The sequence below is a fragment of the Chaetodon auriga genome, chromosome 19 (assembly GCF_051107435.1).
Source record: "Chaetodon auriga isolate fChaAug3 chromosome 19, fChaAug3.hap1, whole genome shotgun sequence".
Lineage (NCBI taxonomy): Eukaryota > Metazoa > Chordata > Actinopteri > Chaetodontiformes > Chaetodontidae > Chaetodon > Chaetodon auriga.
In genome coordinates this window covers 9,205,725-9,224,083 of record NC_135092.1, presented here as the reverse complement: position 1 = coordinate 9,224,083, position 18,359 = coordinate 9,205,725, and the positions used below count along the sequence as shown (strand labels likewise).

At 41.8% G+C, this 18,359-nt stretch overlaps 2 protein-coding genes across 3 annotated transcripts in view; one reads left to right on the top strand and one right to left on the bottom strand.

The window, feature by feature from the left end:
* plppr1 (phospholipid phosphatase related 1) overlaps positions 1-11,968 on the top strand; it is a 45,878-nt gene extending 33,910 nt beyond the window's left edge. For both annotated transcript variants that reach the window (XM_076757465.1, XM_076757466.1), the window contains 4 exons: positions 2,225-2,475; positions 5,549-5,725; positions 9,687-9,818; positions 10,530-11,968. In XM_076757465.1, the coding sequence (XP_076613580.1) occupies positions 2,225-2,475; positions 5,549-5,725; positions 9,687-9,818; positions 10,530-10,562 (593 nt within the window). In that variant the 3' untranslated portion in view covers positions 10,563-11,968. The remainder of the gene's footprint in view (positions 1-2,224; positions 2,476-5,548; positions 5,726-9,686; positions 9,819-10,529) is intronic.
* Positions 11,969-13,854: 1,886 nt separating this feature from the next.
* Positions 13,855-18,359, bottom strand: part of grin3a (glutamate receptor, ionotropic, N-methyl-D-aspartate 3A) — a 42,423-nt gene continuing 37,918 nt past the window's right edge. The window contains exon 10 of the mRNA XM_076758994.1: positions 13,855-15,868. Within this exon, the coding sequence (XP_076615109.1) occupies positions 15,286-15,868 (583 nt within the window). The 3' untranslated portion in view covers positions 13,855-15,285. The remainder of the gene's footprint in view (positions 15,869-18,359) is intronic.

Genomic DNA, 18,359 nt, shown 5'->3' with positions numbered 1-18,359 from the left:
CAGTAACTGTGATGATTCAGAGCCTGAGGATTTGGTGTTAAAGATTTGTTTGTTCATGTGATAAAACACTTCTGGCATCATGCAAAAATGACTCGCCAAAGCACTAATTTATCCTACAACTGGGAAAAAAAAGGATGGACCTAATGGAAAATATAAGCGATAAACAGTGAAGCTCAACCCTCAACCTGCAAATAACATGATGTATGACGGGATCAGACATTTTTCTTTTGTGTCAGAGACAGGTCGATGCACACTGAAGGATGAAATGAGAGAGATTTATAAGAGGAGGTTAACAAGGTCAACCCGGCAGCAGCAGCTTATTCTATTCAAAAATGTGAACCTGAGGTTGTCCACAAATACTTAAAGTTTTTAGATCAGCAGCTCTACTACACACAGACCATGTCAGCTAGTGACGCATCATTTGATACCTCACCTGACGTGCCAGGCAGATGCTGGAAATAGTGAAGTTATGGCAGCTGGGAATGTGATCCGTGGAGCAAAGATGATACCTTTGCTGCTTTTCTGATGCTTGTTGATGCTGGGAAATAGGACAGTGGTGTAGCTTTACGTGATAATGCATGTCAAGATGATGCCAGTGTGTGTGTCCTCATTTAGTAGGCAGTTTTAAATGATCCAAAAGCTGCTGTTAGCAACATATAACAGCTTTGTGTACTGTTGGTCAACAGTAGGGAACAACTCATTTGAGCTAGTGTGAGTAGAATTACCCTAATTTGCAGTGTCAATCACATACATCAGTATTGACAGGGAGAAAATACTGAATAAGGATACACATGCATATCTAGGAAATAATACTGGTCTGTTCTGTATTCCACTTGGGTTTACATTTTCAAATATGGACTTAATTACAGCTGGTAACTGCCATGTTATGCATGTGGTTCTGACATGTTTGGCTCCTGATTGGCTGACCACACCATCTGCTTCCGTTTAAACCCAGTCAGCCTCAACCTGCAGGTAAACTTATCACGGTAAATTCATCAAACTGACCTGAGTGAACAGATTTCGGCAATTCGTCAGTGAAAGGAGCCAATTGGGATCGAGTCAAGCTGTGATGCATTTACTGAAGCTCTGAATCTGCATCAGTCACTCAAGCCAAAATTGAATTTAAACATCTTTATCAAATATGTTGGATCATATACAGGCTATATATAAAAATCTGCATCACACCACAGGTACAGCTAAGGTTTGTACCTGTGTCGCTTTTCTAAGAGCTTATAAGATATCCAACCACATATTGATGTTTAAATTAAAATTTAAGGCCAATTTACCACAAGGCCTGAATATAACTGGGCAAACTGACAGGCACTTTGCTATCTCTTCCAGTAAAGGAGGTCATCTGCTGGACTTTCCTGGCACAATCAGAGCCGCATTGTTCATCTTTAAATAATACCCCTTCAATTTATAAAACACTCATCAGGAATTCATTAGGCAATTCACATGATTTATATTTCCGTCTGTTCCCGAACAGTCTCTCAAATTTGTAGGATCATTGAGGCTTTTAGTTTCCCGCTCTCTTGCTCCCTCCCATCTCCTCTCCTCTCACCCTAATTCCCCCTCTCTATTTCCCCTCAATGCCCTTCACACAATCGTGTCCCTGTGCCCCACACAGGCACCCACTCCACCCCACCCCCAGCCCTTCACAGCCCCCACTCCCCCCAGATGAGAATACAAAGCAGAGTAATTTCATGGCTAAGCAGGCCAGATAATCAGCAGTCATATTTCACAGCAAAAGGAATGCAGACGCAGACACTGGTCAGGGTTGGGGGCCTGACAGTGTCAGTGCAATCATTCATATTAGATGCTACTTTTTTTTCCGTGTGCTTACGTTTCGTTTTTGGCCTGTTGTCCACTCGTTTTCTCCCTCTAATTTAACTTCATTTGATTCCAACATTTCTGTTCTCTTGCCTGTACTAATGGCAGATTCATACATGCTGCAAACTAGAAAATACAGTACCTTTATTTAGTGATTCCAAAATGTGCTCTTAACATTGGATATTCTGGGGTTTAGCTCTGCCTAATGACATTTGGGAGCTTATGTGCTGCCACTGGGAGCGCAGCTCTCTTTAACGACAAATAAGGTGACTGCATCATGATATGTGAAGCATTTAAGCCTCTCTGCTTATATGTTAAAACGTCTTTGCTGTGTTTTTTTTTCTTTTTTTTTTAACGTGTTCTCATTGTGCGTCTGTGTGTCTGTGTACCCCAGGTGTGTTTGCATTCGGTCTGTTTGCCACAGACATCTTCGTCAACGCGGGCCAGGTGGTGACGGGAGGTCTCTCGCCCTACTTCCTGTCTGTCTGCAAGCCCAACTACACCGGCACCGAGTGTCGTTTTAATCACCAGTTTATCGTCAACGGCAACATCTGCACCGGGAACCCCGTTGTGGTGGAGAACGCGCGCCGGTCGTTTCCATCCAAGGATGCTTCGCTGAGTGTTTACTCTGCTGTTTACCTGACGGTGAGGGGAAATGCGTTTGGTTTAATGTGAGCATTGTACAGATGGGTCGGGTTAAGAATGGAAAAAACACACACCACATAACTCAAAAGTAGTGATTGCTGTTTGTTAAGCTTATTTTGTACCACATGGCATCGTATCACTGGATCTTTTTCTCTAGAAAAATGACCATTATTTCCCTTTGATGTTAGGTTTTTTGCGAGAATACAGACCCAAATGCTGAAGGTGCAGAGGTGGGAGTGGATGAGTAATTAGAAAGTTTAATGAGTTTTCCAATAGTGTAAAGAATACTGATCTGAGAGGTCCAATCTCAAAAGCAGACGAGCAGGCCAGAGTGAACAGGTAGAGAAACTCAGAAGCAGACAGACAAGGTGCAGACTGGAGCACGAAGCAGGCACCTGAGCACAGAGAACAAAAGTCAGGGAGGCAGACAGACAGACAGACAGACAGGCAGGCAAAAATAGCAAAAAGGTTCTTGGCCGATCGCTATGTTACTACTTGGGTGAGCAGACGATTCAATGAATACTGGTTGGAAGGCTGGCCCTTAAATGCTGTGGCAGCAGGTGGGTCTTGATTGAATAATTGAAGTCAGGTGTGCTCAGGAGAGGAGGAGGCCGGACTGGAACTGCCAGCAGTAACACATACCAGACAGGGGAGAGACAGACAGAGACAGAGGGGAAGGTAAACTGCAGATCCCAACATTTTCAGGACCAGTGTGGAGGATTTAGTAGTGTCTACTGGTGACATTGCAGTCTACAGTAAACTGAGCACCCCTTGGACTGCATTATCACACACTTTTCTGTTTATAAAACACAAATCTTCATTGCTCAGCTTTTTCTCTGTCTCAGAGATAGGATTAAAATAATCAATTTCCACCCTAAATAAACAAACAATGCAAACCATGTACCCTTGAGAGAAAAAAGGTACAGAGAATTGAGCAGAAACTAGATATTTAAAGTGTCCCAGTGCAGTCTTAAGATCAGGTGTTTTCCTCCTCTGAAGTCAAGGCTACTGTGGTTTTAAAAACGGTGGCACTGACCTCAGCTCTTGTTTTCCAGATGTGAGTGTTCATGATACACATCACCAGCCAGAACAGTCACTGAGTCTGTGAGGATTTCTTTGAAAAGTCAGTACTTGACAGACTTTATATTGTGTCACCCTCCTCATCCAAGCACGTTGGAGAACCTAAAAATGCAAAAGGCGACTTTAGAGCAAGTCTGCGCTTTGTCCGTCCCGCTCTCTCTGTGGATAAGAGCTCATTGTAAGGTGATTAAAACGCAATGATTCTTATTTTCAGGTGATTGTACACTAGTGAAAACGTGAATGAATATTATTTTCCATTTCTGGCAGTACATCCTCTTAAATCCTACACACTGGCCATTTAAAGCCTTTTGAACAACTCAAGTATTTTCTGACCTTTATGCCTGAAGTGCTGTGACGCTAGACCATGTGATGTTTCAGCATCACTTACACAGAAATGAGGACATTTGCGAGGATCAAGCTTTTTCAACCCGCTGTTTCACACGAACGTTAAAGTCAAAATATTGCGTGTGAAGTAGTGGAACAGTGTGAAGGCCGTGCATGTGTGTATCATTACAGTTTGGGTGAGAAAAGCTGTGTCTTTGAGGATAATGAAGTCTGTAACCTTGAGTCACTCATCGGTTTAACTGTGGAGAATTAAGAGCTATTCAGCTGCTGAACTAAAAGATATGACTTTAATCATGCAGTTTGTTGTTGAAGTTCTAAGCTGTTGCAAGTCTGTGTGTAATTAATTAAGGCTATACATGTACACAAATATAGTACACTGCAGTACAGTGTAAGTATTTTAAGTGAGTGGACAGAACAATTGCTGAAATTCGCCACCAGATTTTGTGATTTTCCTCAACACAACCTGAGCACAGTTAATTAGTAATCAATGTCAAATGTACTTTTGGCACAAGAGTTCCTCATTTGAGACTGAATGTAATTAGTTTACATCTCAGTGGAAACAACACCCAAACACTCAGAGATGAATTGATCTTTTTAGCTCCGACTGATTTAAAGTTTTGCTCTAGATCTGCATTTTAAAAAAAGCGGAGAGGAGCTACATGGCACCTCTGGGTCTTTGAATGAGGAACTGGCAAGGAGGAACTTCATATTTCTTGAAAGTGTGTCGTGGAATGCATAGGGCGGGCTCAGGCGTTTTTTAGAAAACTGCCTGGAGGAACACATGAAGAATGGCTTTTTGAAGGGCTATTTGAAGAACTGCTATTTGATATCAGAGTGACGGTGGGGCTCAGCTGCTGCAACGAGAAAGAGAGAACAGGAGGGCAGATTTTATCAGCAGGAGCAAAAGGAATACAAAGATTGTTGATGAAAAGAGGATTTGTAACGGACAGCCTTTCGGTTGGCATGGGAGGAGGTAGAAGTTCCAGAAGTGGAAACATATGTAGGAAGACTTGAGTGTATGTTTTGAAATGCTCACAGACTTTTCACAACTTTCACTCACAGTAGCAGGTTTCCTTATTAGATTAATCTCTTACTCTCTGTGAAAAAAACTCTTTGTTTTGGAGAGTTGTTTCACTCATATGATGTAAGTTTTTGACACCTTTCCTGCACCGTTTTGCTATGCAATGGAGGCTTTGTGCTCTCAAGAAATGGTAAAATATGTGAATCCATTTCTGTGGGAACACCTCCAGTTGCTCTGCATGAGACCACTTCTGTTCTTGTCTACCTAAAGAGGGGTACAGGGGCTCTTGTTAAACCTTTGGGACACAGTAAAGAACATAATCTTTTGTGTGTTCACAGTCTTCTGGTCTGATTTAATCTGCCTTCTACCCTCAGTCATTATGGTCCTACTCTAAGGAAATCTCTACCATATGAGCCAAGGTCTGCTGCAACAACGTCCTCTTTAAGAAGCAGACTGAAAAAAATCTTTTGTTGCAAGCTTTTAGTTTGGTTTAAAGTTTAAAGTTTAAAGGGAAAACTTGTATCTTTATTATTATTATTATTATTATTATTATTATTATTATTATTATTATTATGCTATTCCTGTCATATGAAATGTTCTATATAAATAAACTTGACTCCTTCTTAGATGTACATCACCAGCACCATCAAGACCAAGTCCAGTCGCCTGGCCAAGCCTGTGCTCTGCCTCGGCACGCTCTGTTCGGCATTCCTCACCGGCCTCAACCGAGTCTCAGAGTACCGAAATCACTGTTCGGACGTGGTGGCTGGATTTATACTGGGATCCGCTGTTGCTCTCTTTCTGGTGAGGGTAATGGAAGAGTGAAAAGTTTGGGGAAGTGTGGGAGTGGGGATTAGAGGAGAAGAGAAGATGATTATTCAGAGGTGAATTCTGGTCATGACTTATTTTTGAATCATAATAGTCATTTCCAGCTTCATTTTGGAACTGACCCAAACCAGTAATTAAATGATAAATTCAGGCTGCAGCCCTCACAAAAGCCTGCAACATGGTTTCGATGCCATTTTTAAAGTGCAATGCAATGCAAATGTATGTCCTTAGAGTCTTCTACACACCAGATTTTTTGTCTTCATTTATATTGGTCTATTGTGACATTAATAATGATGGTTTTTTGTCGAGGCTACATAATATATGTAAAGGTTTAAACTGTTAAACGGTTCTGTATCACTTCAACCGTGTGCGATGAGTTCCCAACCACTAAGATGCTAAAAAGAGTAGTTCATGTAGAGTTGGTGGAGGGAGAGGATTGGAAACGGGATGAAGCATGGTTTATGCTGAGCTTGAAGGAGGTTCATATACAGGTGAGTTAGGATAGAGCAAGAAAGGCAAGGATGCACAGCTTGATTGGGGCAAAGAGGAGAAGAGAAGAAAGACGAGAGAATACAGAGGTGGCTCCTGGATTTTCACTGAGATCAGCAGTTGCTCTGGTTTTTGAAAGAGCTCAGTGGGCAAAGGCAGAAGGGCCAAAAGTAAGAAGGAGGTTGAGGGAAACACTACTTTCAAATGGTGGTTGCATTTAAATCAGAGATGGAGGGAGCCAGTTGAAGGAACCAGTGAGCTGATAAATTCTGGTTTTGTACTGCAGAGGAAGGAAAGAAAAGTCAGGAGGGTACATTATCTGGGAACCATGAATGTTTGTACCAAATTTTGTGCCAATCCACTGACTAGGTCTTGAGCCATTTCATTAGGGGGGTGAAAAGTTGGACCTGCTGTGGCACCAGAGGCAGTCAGTGCGATTCATCCTCTGGAGACCATGTAGCAAATTTCAGTCCAAACAATACTTGTTGACATATTTCAGCGTGGACAAAGTAAATAAACATTTTATGAGCATAACATAAAAACTTTTTTGGTTTGCTTTGTGACATAAAGTATGAATATTTCATGAACTGCATTGCGCCCAAATGCTGAAAACAATGGTTTGCATTAGATATGGAAACCCCTGCTTAAACTGATTGTGCCAGGTCTGGATATTGCATGTTTGTGCAGACATGGTAGTAGTGCAGAATGACTGGTTAAAATTCTGTTGGATGTTAAGAAAGTGTTGGGCAATAAATGGTGACAGCAGTGAGATTTACAAACAGCTCTACAGGATAACAAGGACTCCAGATACTGTGTGGTGAGCACTGGGAGGTGAAATTGAGACCATAGAAGATGTTCAGATGATGGTAGATTTTGGTCTGAATAGATGATTGCAGAGTTTGAGTTTGTGCTTCTTGAGTGAGTAACAGCAATCATATCTGCTCTTGTCTTTTCCATTGTATTGTGGACTTGGGATGAAGCAAGGGATGTGCAGTGTGGTCACCATGAGGCAGCTTGTCCTTGAAACAGGATATAAGCTTTCAATGACCAACCCATAAAAATGGACATACATGTAGTCAGTGATCTCTGGGGAAACATGAGCACAAGAAAGTCAATCATCACCTCAGCAGCTTTGAACCTGCTCATTTCGAGTTTATTATAAGCAAAGCATGAACTGAAGAGAGCCAGCTCTCCCTTATTCAATTATCGAATGGTCCTGATGAAGCTTATCAAGGTCTTGTCATCTGAAAACTGAGGCAATTTGATGGACTGCTATCTTGAGGGAAATGAGCGGGTACAAAGTGAGCAGAAAGCAGGTATAGCTCAAATCCCTGTGCTATCAGTGCTCACAGAGAGGAGATCTGAATGGATTCTTCAAACAGCAGCTGCCTTTGGTCTTACAAGAGGTTTGTCCTCTGCCAGCAGATTGAGGGATCAGTGTTAAGCACTTGGTCGAGGAGCTGCAGGATGATGTTGGTAAAATCTAAACAAGAGACAGAGGTGTCCACTTGATTCAAGACAAAGTAGAGGCACATGCTGACTGCTTGCTAGGTCTATAGAAACAAAATCCCTTGAGATTTCCAGTGGTTTTCTATCCAAACCTCTAATTCACAGCTTTCAAAGTATTTCCAATTGCAACGTGAAATGAATGTCTGACACAGTTCTTCTTTATGCAGATCTGAAAACTAAATACATAATGTACCTGGTTCAATCTGCACCTGATTTATTTATTTTTTTGGTGAAAAATTGAATTCTATGCAAAGTAAATAAGCATCTTTTATTTGAAAGTTGAAATCTGGAGGAATCCTTTCAGCATTTCCATGGCAACAAGCAAACTTCACTTTGCTCACCTGAGACAATAGATGGCAGCTTGGACCCAGCCTGTCTTACCATGGATGACGAGACGCAACAACGGAGAGGAAGTAGTCCTTCACGGTCTTTGGGGATGCGCTTCAGTTGAGTGAAAACCAGAAAGTGGAAACCATACTGATGTGTTTGAAACAAGCAGGATGGTTGTAAAAGATAGGTTTCATTCAAGGGTAGATAAGAGCATTTGTGTGAAATCGAGAGGAAGGAGTGTCAGTGTAGCATTGAGCGCAAAGGCAAGCACTTTGAACATTTTTGACTCGCCCATGACTCAGTCTATTCAACTTTAAGTTTGATTCACAGTGACTGACATTTTTGTAAAGAATTCATATGTTTTGATGAAATGCTGATACTGGAGTACATTCTTAGATTCTGGCGCAGCAGCTGTTCATTCATTTGCTTGGTCTGGGAGCACTAGAGAAGCAGTATGCATGAACTGCCACAAACAAGAAATCCTTGAGCATCTTTGCCACTGCCTGAGGGCATGGTTGGCCCAGGTGGGGGGGCGGCCTCTTTTGATTAATTAGTCCATGTAGCACAGAAGAACAGAAATGCAGCAGTCTTGGTGATGCTTCTGGTGTGTTAGTGTTAGAGGAACCTTGCAGATGAACAACAAGCAGAATTTACAAATGATTGTAATTTACAGAATGTTAACAGACATAGAGTATAAGTGAAGAAACACTGCTGAGCTTCACTGTGCCTGCTGGGCATAGCGCCATGCCACAAAGATGAACGCCCCGGAGCGTCTCCATTGACTGCATTAAATGATGGCTGCATTTTGTAGACTCGTACAATGTTTGATTGAGCTTTTCCTCCCTATAAACTTTATATTAGAGCGATAACTGTTCTGATGCAAAAAATATGGTCACATCCCTCCAAAAACTCATGAGCACTTGATACCTTCTAGTTGAAGCTTAATATCTCAGTGACACTGAGGTTGGCAAGCAGTCTCATTTAAGCTCTTAAGAAATCTCATTTTACTATTGACATTAAGTGATGTTCTTTTAAGAATGATATGATACTCAAGCTGCATTGAGGTGTATCTGCAGGTGTATCTGGTGTGTGGAGTCTTTATTAAGGCATGCTTTTTAGCCATGCTAGCAGCATGGCCGTAGGCAGTGTCAGGCTGAAATATATCAACAACTATTCAATGGATTGAAAAGCATTTTTGGGATTTGGGATTTGAAATTCATGGTTCCTAGATAATGAATGAAAGTGAGTTTGGTGATCCCCTGACTTTTTCTGTAGCTCCACCAGCAAGTTGACTTTGTTGGGGTTTGGCTGAAATGTCTCAACAACTCTTGGATTGGAATGAATATTTGCACACACGTCCCCCTCGCGATGAATTGCCCAATTCTTAATTGATATTGATGACATTCCCATCAGCCTCAGCTGTACTTTTTCAGTGCTACTTAGCAAATGTTAGCATTGTTAACAAAGATGATGAGCAAGGTAAACATTATACCTACATTAGTATTTTAGCATTGTCATTGTCAGCATGTTGACATTGGTATTTAACTCTAATTTGTGCCATTGTTAATCTACCATGCTGTTAATGTTGAACTCTTCTAATGCTGCACAGGGTATATGTGTTGTGAACAACTTCAAAGGCGTCCACAGTGCAGCAGCTAAACAGAAAACTGAAGACTACCGTGGACTGCCTCTGATGACTTTCCCCCGTGTAGAGAGCCCTCTGGAGACCCTCAGCGCACAGGTACCTGAAACACTTAACCTGGCATCCCAAGAATGTAATCTCTATGATGCACATTATCTTTACCCATTAATTGGCAGAGCTCCCTGAAGACCATGGGCTTAAACAAAAATCCTCCTTCAGATACTGTGAATATAATCCACTGTAATTTGGTTTGTACTGTAATTTGCTGTTACTGTAATTTGTTGTAATGCACAGCCATATCCTGCTTCAGGTAGCAATTTCCTACACTACCCAGAAGTCAAAGACAAAGGGTGTTAACATTAATCAACATCGATTCACCATGTGTTCTTTCTTTCTTTCTTCCCATCTTTCTTTCCGTCTTTCTTTCTTTCTTTCTTTCTTTCTTCCCGTCTTTCTTTTTTTCTTTCTTTCTTTCTTTCTTTCTTTCTTTCTTTCTTTCTGTCTTTCTTTCTTTCTTTCTTCCCGTCTCTCTTTCCGTCTTTCTTTCTTTCTACACAAAGCAATGACACATGTTCAAAAGAACATACAGGCATGACATTTTGCACTACGCCCCCTCCTCCTTCCCAAATGCACAGAAGCAGATACAGGACCTCACCACAGAGCACTCCTTATACTGGTTGACAATGATTTCTGCTACCTTTTCATTTCCACACCTTTTCCCTCTCCTGTCTCCTTTCTTTTTCCTCTCTTTCCAATCTCCCTCTATCCTCATACCGCTTTCTCCTTCCCTCCTTCCATGTGCATTTTCAGAACCACTCGGCATCAATGACGGAGGTCACATGACTAAGGGGGCAGCACCGGGTCACGTTTGCGTCTCCACAGCACTTCCAGACACAATGACGAGGACGCATGCCACGTGGCTCCGAATGCTTAACAAAAAACACTCCTGATATATCTGTTTAATCCACCTAGGGGACAAAATACAACATGTTTCGAATGGTTCTCAGCCAACTGGGCTATGCTCAATTCAACCTGCCAAGGCACACAGATCGCATCAGTGGCAAAATTATCACAAGGCAAACCTAAGCACAGATTGTTTTTCCAGATACTTGAAACCATTTGAAATATGGGACATTTTTTTCCCTCCAAGGTGTGCTGTTTGTAGTTAGCGGACGGTGTTTTGTACATTTTGTATGAGCGAGTGCTGTAGCCTATCCTGACGGTGTTAAACCTGCACACTTCCTGTCAGCTGACTCACTCTGTTTTACATCACATCCTGTCAGGTGACTTGCCTCTTCGATCACCACATCTATCTCCCTCAGTCTGAAAAATCTGCTATGGAAAAAATATTGATGTTGTTGTTCTGTGATGTTTGTCATTTGTACAGAAAAAAAGACAGAATCCTTCTTTTTATTATCTCTTTCTGTACATTAATTGACCATATCAGGTCACATTTTGTAAAGATTTTTGTCAATCTGTATGACTATTATGATCCATTTGGACCTGTTTGCCTGCTGTAAACCTGGATATGTTTTGGTATCGGTTTAGGTGTTTCGGGGAACGACCCCTCTCCCCTTTGGAGGAAATGACAAGGAAGAGTCAGTGACATCCTCCGAGTCAGAAAATGGGGTTCGCCACTTGCAGTGCCGTGTTGTCAGCCACAATGAAAATGAAATATGATTGGTTGAAATTCTCACTATGAGTGTGTTTCACCCCAGTTTCCTGATTCACTGTGATGTTGATAGGGATTTCTCTACAGAAAGATCTAGTGGGGCTAGCCTGTGCCAGATCTTCCTGGAGATTTGACTGGTATGGTTTGCAATTAAACTGAAACTGATATCCCAGTGGAAGACATCCTTAAAAAATGAATGGGAAAAGGAAAAAAAAGAGACACAAGTGCTCTTTGGCGTGAAACTGGATGACTTACTCAAGGCCTGGCTAGCCTTTTCAATGGAAACCAGGCTAATGACTCCTGCTTCACTTTTCCTCCTTGAGGCTCCCCTCCCCCTCCCCGACCCACCAGTGGATTGTGATACAATGTTGTGACTCCATTTCCCATTGGAAGATAAGCCCAGCATGAAGAGAGAAGTCAAGATGTTTTATAGATATTCATGATTTGAATTATACTCATTATCATTGTGATTATAATTGTCTTTTATTTTAAGAACAAAAAATAGCATTTCATTTGAAATGCTACATATATTTTTTTTTCTTGGTTTGTCCACAAATTAAATAGTCAGTAGCAACAATGTGTTCTCTTGTGTTTTTCATTATGTGTCAGAATGCTCAAATTTCAGCGGTTATTTCTATTCCTTTTCAGAAAAAAAAAAAAAAAATGTGACCAAAGAAAAGGAAAGCAATAGATGTCAGTGTGAAATGCCAAAGAACTGCAGCAGAAAGAAAGACTCCGTCTTGACATCTTGTCAGTCTTAAGTTACCTTGCTGGAAGAAGTGGGAAACATTTCTGTCCCTGGGTTTGTTTGAAGGAGTAGCATTTGTATTTCTGCTGTATACAAATACTACCTTCTTTGCTGTGATTGGCCATAACCTTAAATCGTGGCTCATCTGAAGCCAAAAGTATGGTCACATTTGCACATTATTACATTTTGTTTAACAAAATTGTCCCCTGCATTAAGCCCTGAAAAATGATCCGATGTCATGGTTACAACTGAGCAGAGTGATTAGTAAAAAGTGTGTGAGATGTTGCAGCAGTTTGTAGTCTGGTAGTGTAAAACTGAACCAAACGGTTGATGGCAAACACCAGATATCAGTGTTTCTATTGGCTGATTGTTGCACATCTACATGGACTGAATAAGAGACAGAGGGGTTATTTGCAGAATGGAAGTGTAATGTGACCCTACAGCTAAACATTTGATTGGAACTGGTACAGTAGGAGGTGCAGTGGGCACTAAACAGTCTGGCAGTGTCACGTAGGAGGCTCAGTTCAGGAGAAAAAAAATGTCATACTTTAAATATTCTGCAAATAGTGCTCAAGCATGATGCATGAGCTAAAGTAGATCATCACAAATGTTTTAGCAAACCTATTTTTAGACAGGCCCCAAAAAGTCAATATGAATGTGACTTTATTCTTGTCCCATGTACCAAGTGTCACATCCTGTGAGGCAGGCCTGTCCTCCTCACGCCACACCCCTGTCCAACCACGCATGCTACCCAGACAAGTGATTAGAATGAGCATAGATATGCTAAAACCAGGCTTCTTATTTAGTTTTTGTGTTGATTCATCCTGTTACGACCGCAGCAACTTCAGTGATGTTTATGTCACAGCTAAGCAAGGCACACACACACACAGATACAAAGAAAGCTGACGGCTCAGCCAGTGCACTTGCTCTTTTGCTCTGTCAGGTATTCATTTCAGCTGTGACAGCCTGCGCTTACCCTGCAGACACACTGGCTAAATAGATAGGGACTGTGTGTGTGTGTGTTTGTGTGTGCGTCAGTATTTGACCATGCTATGTGTTTATAAAGGTCATCCTTGGCTGTTCTGAGTATGTCTTCCTGTCCAAATTGCTGTCCGCTAGCAATATGACTGAAGAATAGTGCAACAACCAAATATCGTTTCAAGGTGTACAGCAAAGCTGTGAGTGGCTTGGTTATGTATATAGCTGCAGGGTGTTTTTTAAACCATAATGGAATCTATTTAGGTGGGAGGAAATGAGTAACTGCAGGTGAATCTCAATGGCTGACCTGGAAAAAAAAATCCAGAAAATAATTCCTCAATGCACAGTTTGATTGGTGTGTCCTGGATGAAAGCCATTGTTCTGTACCTCTCGTTAGACTGATTCATCTTTGTCTCTCTTACAGCAGCTGGAAATTTGTACCTGCCAGTGTAAGCAAATCCCTTTAAGTCCTTGAGGAAAAAGAAAAAAAAAATCTACTCAACAAACCTCTCATCTTGATTTGACTCAGTTGTCAGTAAATTCATTTTGTTGCTAGGTGACATAAAGGTTTCTAGAAAGCTAGACACCGTCACACCTAACAGTTTCAAAGAAATGGAGTCGAATTAATTAAAAGTGCACAGGTGTCCTATATTCTTTTTTCTAATTTGTACTTGGGATTACATATTGACGTGTCAGGTAGTTGGAACATTTTAGGGCGACTGAAGAAAAAAATTAGTGCAAAGAAGAGAGGTAAGTTTTTAATAACAGAAGACATCCAAACACAAACGGAAAAAGATGCAAGAAAACAGGTCTCATCACAGAGGGACTGTTTCAGTGTGTTCAATTGTGAATGATCATCATATTTAAATAAGATGTCAGAGTTTGACTAGTGGTCTATGTTACATTTACTATCTAGCAATGGGCTTGTACCAAAAACTGAATGGCACTCCTGTGTTTGTTGTGTCACGAGATCACAAGAGCACCGGTATGATCTCAAAAGGCTGGGTAAGAAGGTCCTGTTCTCTGTCCCTGACTGAAATGGCTGAGGACTCTTGGATTTGTTACCATTTAATGTATTACTTCTTCAGATCCCGCGTTGCTTATAACCTCCAAAACCATTAAGAAGAAGAAAAACGTCTAGACCATAAGTCAAACTCTGACAAGTTAAAGGATGACTTGTAGGTGCAGCTTTCTTTAAGAAACTTGAAGTGCATTGGTGAAGTGCAGGACAACATTATACAGTGATCCCTAAAATAAGATTTTGCATTGTCCTATAATCCACCAGCAGATGCCAACCAGATGTTTTGGATGAAAACAGAGGTGTCTTGCTGAAGCATTATAACTTTTGTCTTCTTTACTCATAACAACTACACCGCCAACCCACAGAAAGGCGCACTTGAAAAAAATGACCTTCGCCAAATCAACTGCATTTTCCAAGGCCAGAAACATTAGACCATCAATGGTAACCAACCAATCAGCTATCTTTTCTTTCCTCCGCAAAGGTACAAGATTTCAACAAGACACGAGGACATAAAGACTTAAGTGGCTGGGTTCAATTTCAGGTCATTTACACTCTCAACGAGTCTCAACATAAGACTCAGGTGAATTAGCCCATTAAGCTTAAATACCAAGAGTCTTCATGTCTATGATGAAGCTTATCATCATGGCAAGCAAATCTGTACCCTTGAAAAGACAAGGCTTAGCGGAGAGGGATGAGAGGGACAAGAGGAAGGGGTAAAGAGGAGAGGGAATGGCAGAAAAGGAAAAAATGAGGGGGTTGGAAAAAGGTGAAAAGGAGGTGAAGAAAGGGGGGGAAGGGAAGTACAGAAGAGGAGGGTTTGCACAGCTCTTCAGTGACAGCAACAAGCTAGTGAGAACAGATTTAATTCAGGGTCCCTGGTTCACGTTTGTCCAGTGGCTCCAGTAAATCTCCTGTTCCAGAAGTCAGGGAATGTTCTGCTGGAGGTACAGGGAAGGATCTGATCCCTGCAGAACGTTTCAATCCAGCGTTCAGGGGAACTCCTGAGCTGAATGGAGGATTCAGCTCCCGGAAGTCTGTGAAGGTTCAAACTTCAAACTCAGACAAGGACCCTTTTCCAGAACATAGAGGACGTTTTGGAAACCTGCGTCTAGCTAGGTTTCTCTGGGCACAACAAAGGAGAAAAGCCTCAGAACTCCGGGAGTGTGTTTGTGTGTTGGTTAGTCTGCTGGTTGGACTGGGTATACTGAGCAAACTGGTTAGACTGATGCGTAGTGGGCTGACTGGGTGCAGTCTGGTTTGCTTGCTGGTTTTCTGATTGGTACTGTTCTAGCTCTCTCTTCCTCCTCATGGCGGACTGCAGCTGCTGCTTGATTACGAGGATTTGACCTTCAAGTTCTGACAGCTCCTGAACTAGCGGGTTCCTGCCCATACCCAGGCCAGGACCACAGTCACCGGCACCCAAAGCCCAGCACTGTCCTGATGTTATACCCTGCCCAGAGCCCCCCTGCCCGGGCCCCAGTCCTTGGCCCAATCCCCTCCCTAACAGGTCAGAACGACCGTTAGAGTTGGTCACTATGGGTAGGTGTTTCTCCAGTAAGGGGAGAGAATGGGGATGAGGTAGGGGAGATGGGGGTGGTGGAGGAGGGAGATCCTGGGAGGATGGGCGTTCCAGATCATTTTGCATCTCTTGTGGAAGGACCCTTCTCCTGTTGCAGTGGGAGGACTCTGCAGGATTCCAAGATGCTGGCTGGTTGTTTCCCTCATTGCACCTGGAGATAGGACAGATACAACACATAGAGAAATGTAAGGTGACAATTCTGTTTTCTTCCTAAGAATGCCAATGTGGCAGATTGTGATCTGACCGCATCTTTTCAGGCGAAATCCTAGGCAGAACCAGCAGCTCAGATGGTATCATTCTCCCACAATCACACAGACACACACATTATATCAACCCTGTGCTTACACTCTGCATTGCTGCAGCACATGCAGCATAGTTCTATGCATGTTGTATGATAAACTGCAGTTTAGGTAAAACCAAACCTTGAACAAGATAGTAAAATGAACACCAATTTCTCTAAACTGCTGTGTGGGAAAGTTCCAGGCATTATTGTTCAGAGATGTCGAGATTCTTGGAGGAATACCACAACTCGTGTGAATGCTTGCCAAGAGGTAGAACAAGTGTTCTCCCTGAATGTCCTATTAAATGAAAAATGCTTTTTTCTTGTGTCCTGCAGTGTTTTATTCTGCTATTTGTTGTGTAATATGTTTTATTTTTATTTTTAGCTTCACATGCAGCTTGGCTCTAGGGATGGTAATGATGGTGTGTCAGTTGTTCAATCAGTCCACCACATTGGTCCAGACTGAAATATCTCAACAGCTGTTGGATGGATTGCGATGCAAATTTGAAGAGACATTCATGATGTCCAGAGGATGAATCCTCCTGACTTTGCTGATTCCCTAACTTTTCCATCATCATGAGGTTGACATCTTTGGTTTTTAGTTAAATATCTTGACAAATATCGGATGCCATCTAATTTGGCACACACCTTTATGTTACCTCAGAGTGACATATAATGTTTTTGTTCATCCCCTAAATTTTCCTCAAACACAATCAATCTGTCCAATACTTTGGTTTGTGACCAAATGCCTGCAAAACCGATAACATTCCCATCAGCCTCAGCTGTGTTTAGTGCTAATTACCAAATTGTCTTTGCTGACATGCTAATCTGCTCACAATTGCTCACAACATGCTAACAGTGACAATTATAGGCCTGTTAGTCTGCTCATGTTATTATGACCACAAGCCTGTCAGTCGACTGCTAGTCTTGTTTTAATCAGAATGTCATGCTTTTATTGAAATGTTTGATCTGCACCTGAATGTTTATATGATCGCAGATTTTGTGGCGATTTTGTCGTGATTCAGGTGTAAATGGGGATTTTGGTGTTAAGGTGAACCAAGACTAGGCTGTCTATAATCTACCCAGTGGTTAGGCTGAATGGGTTTAAACTGTGATTTGTCAGTCCATAGTATGTTCAGCTGATATTCTGTCATTGAGTTTCATTAGTCCTAACCCTAGACTAACTTTGCATTTCTATTTTGAAGTTTTAAGAACAGCTTTGATAAAGAGACACACCCGTTAATTCGAGCTTATTGTTAGTACTATTGTGCACTTGACACTAACACAAGAACCTGTTGCTGTCTAAATTTGCAGAGATTATCTGTGTATGTCAGTCATGACACTATAACCTTATTTCTATTTTCCTGTCTCCTCATAGTCTGACACGCTGGCCTAATGGTCAAGGTACCATGTACCATGTTGTTAGAAGATGGCTATGATAATTGAGCAAGAAAAGTACATCCAATAAATACCGTAAATCTGTTGTTGAGGATTGTGATGCTGTAAGAAAAGCAGCCAATGAAGAACTGATGCAATGTCATAATCATGTCATTGTTCATTTAGTATTTTCATTTAGTTGTTTAATGAATAGCCACCCACAGCATGCAGGTATTTAAGACAAGAAAAGAAGAGCATAACTGTGAAGGCTGCCAGGCAGAAATCAAATTCATTTACTTTACTGCTGCTGCTGCTAATGAGCAGCAAAAGCAGCAGCAGCAGCAGCAGCAGCAGCAGCAGCAGCAGCAGCAGCAGCAGCAGCAGTAAAGTAGGTTTGGAAGTTCGAGGTGTCAGTTCGACACAGCATTACTAATGCTACCTTCTATCCAGGCTTAAACATATATCACCTGACAAATCCTTTGTCTTTGTGCTGCTCCAGGGAGAAATGGAGGCACAGAGTGATCCTCAATCAGTGTCCTTTTTACAGCACTTGTCCTGCCTTCTTTTCAACTCATTTATCCTGCACCATCATGTTTCATATAGCACCGCAAACCACAGAAGAAAAATGCAATCTCAAAGCTAGTTCATTGATGCTTTAAAGCCACTCAAACTTTATAAAAAACAGCATGCTTCTCCTTGGTGACATATCACTCCCTTTGATTGCACTGACCATGAGAAACTCCTACAACATCAAGTCACGCAGGACCTTTGCCCAGAGCATCTCTCTTTTTTCCCACAGCATCAGTGCACGATAGGAAGGCGGCAGAGAGAAAGCGGCGTCTGCAATACGTGATTGGATATTACACAAGGCTGGTGTCATCTTGGGTTTAGAGAAAATATCACTGAGTGTCCTTGCTTTTATGCTTCATCAAACCACGGAAATGTTTTGCTGAAGGCAGGTCCTGTGCTGATTCTGAATATTTGG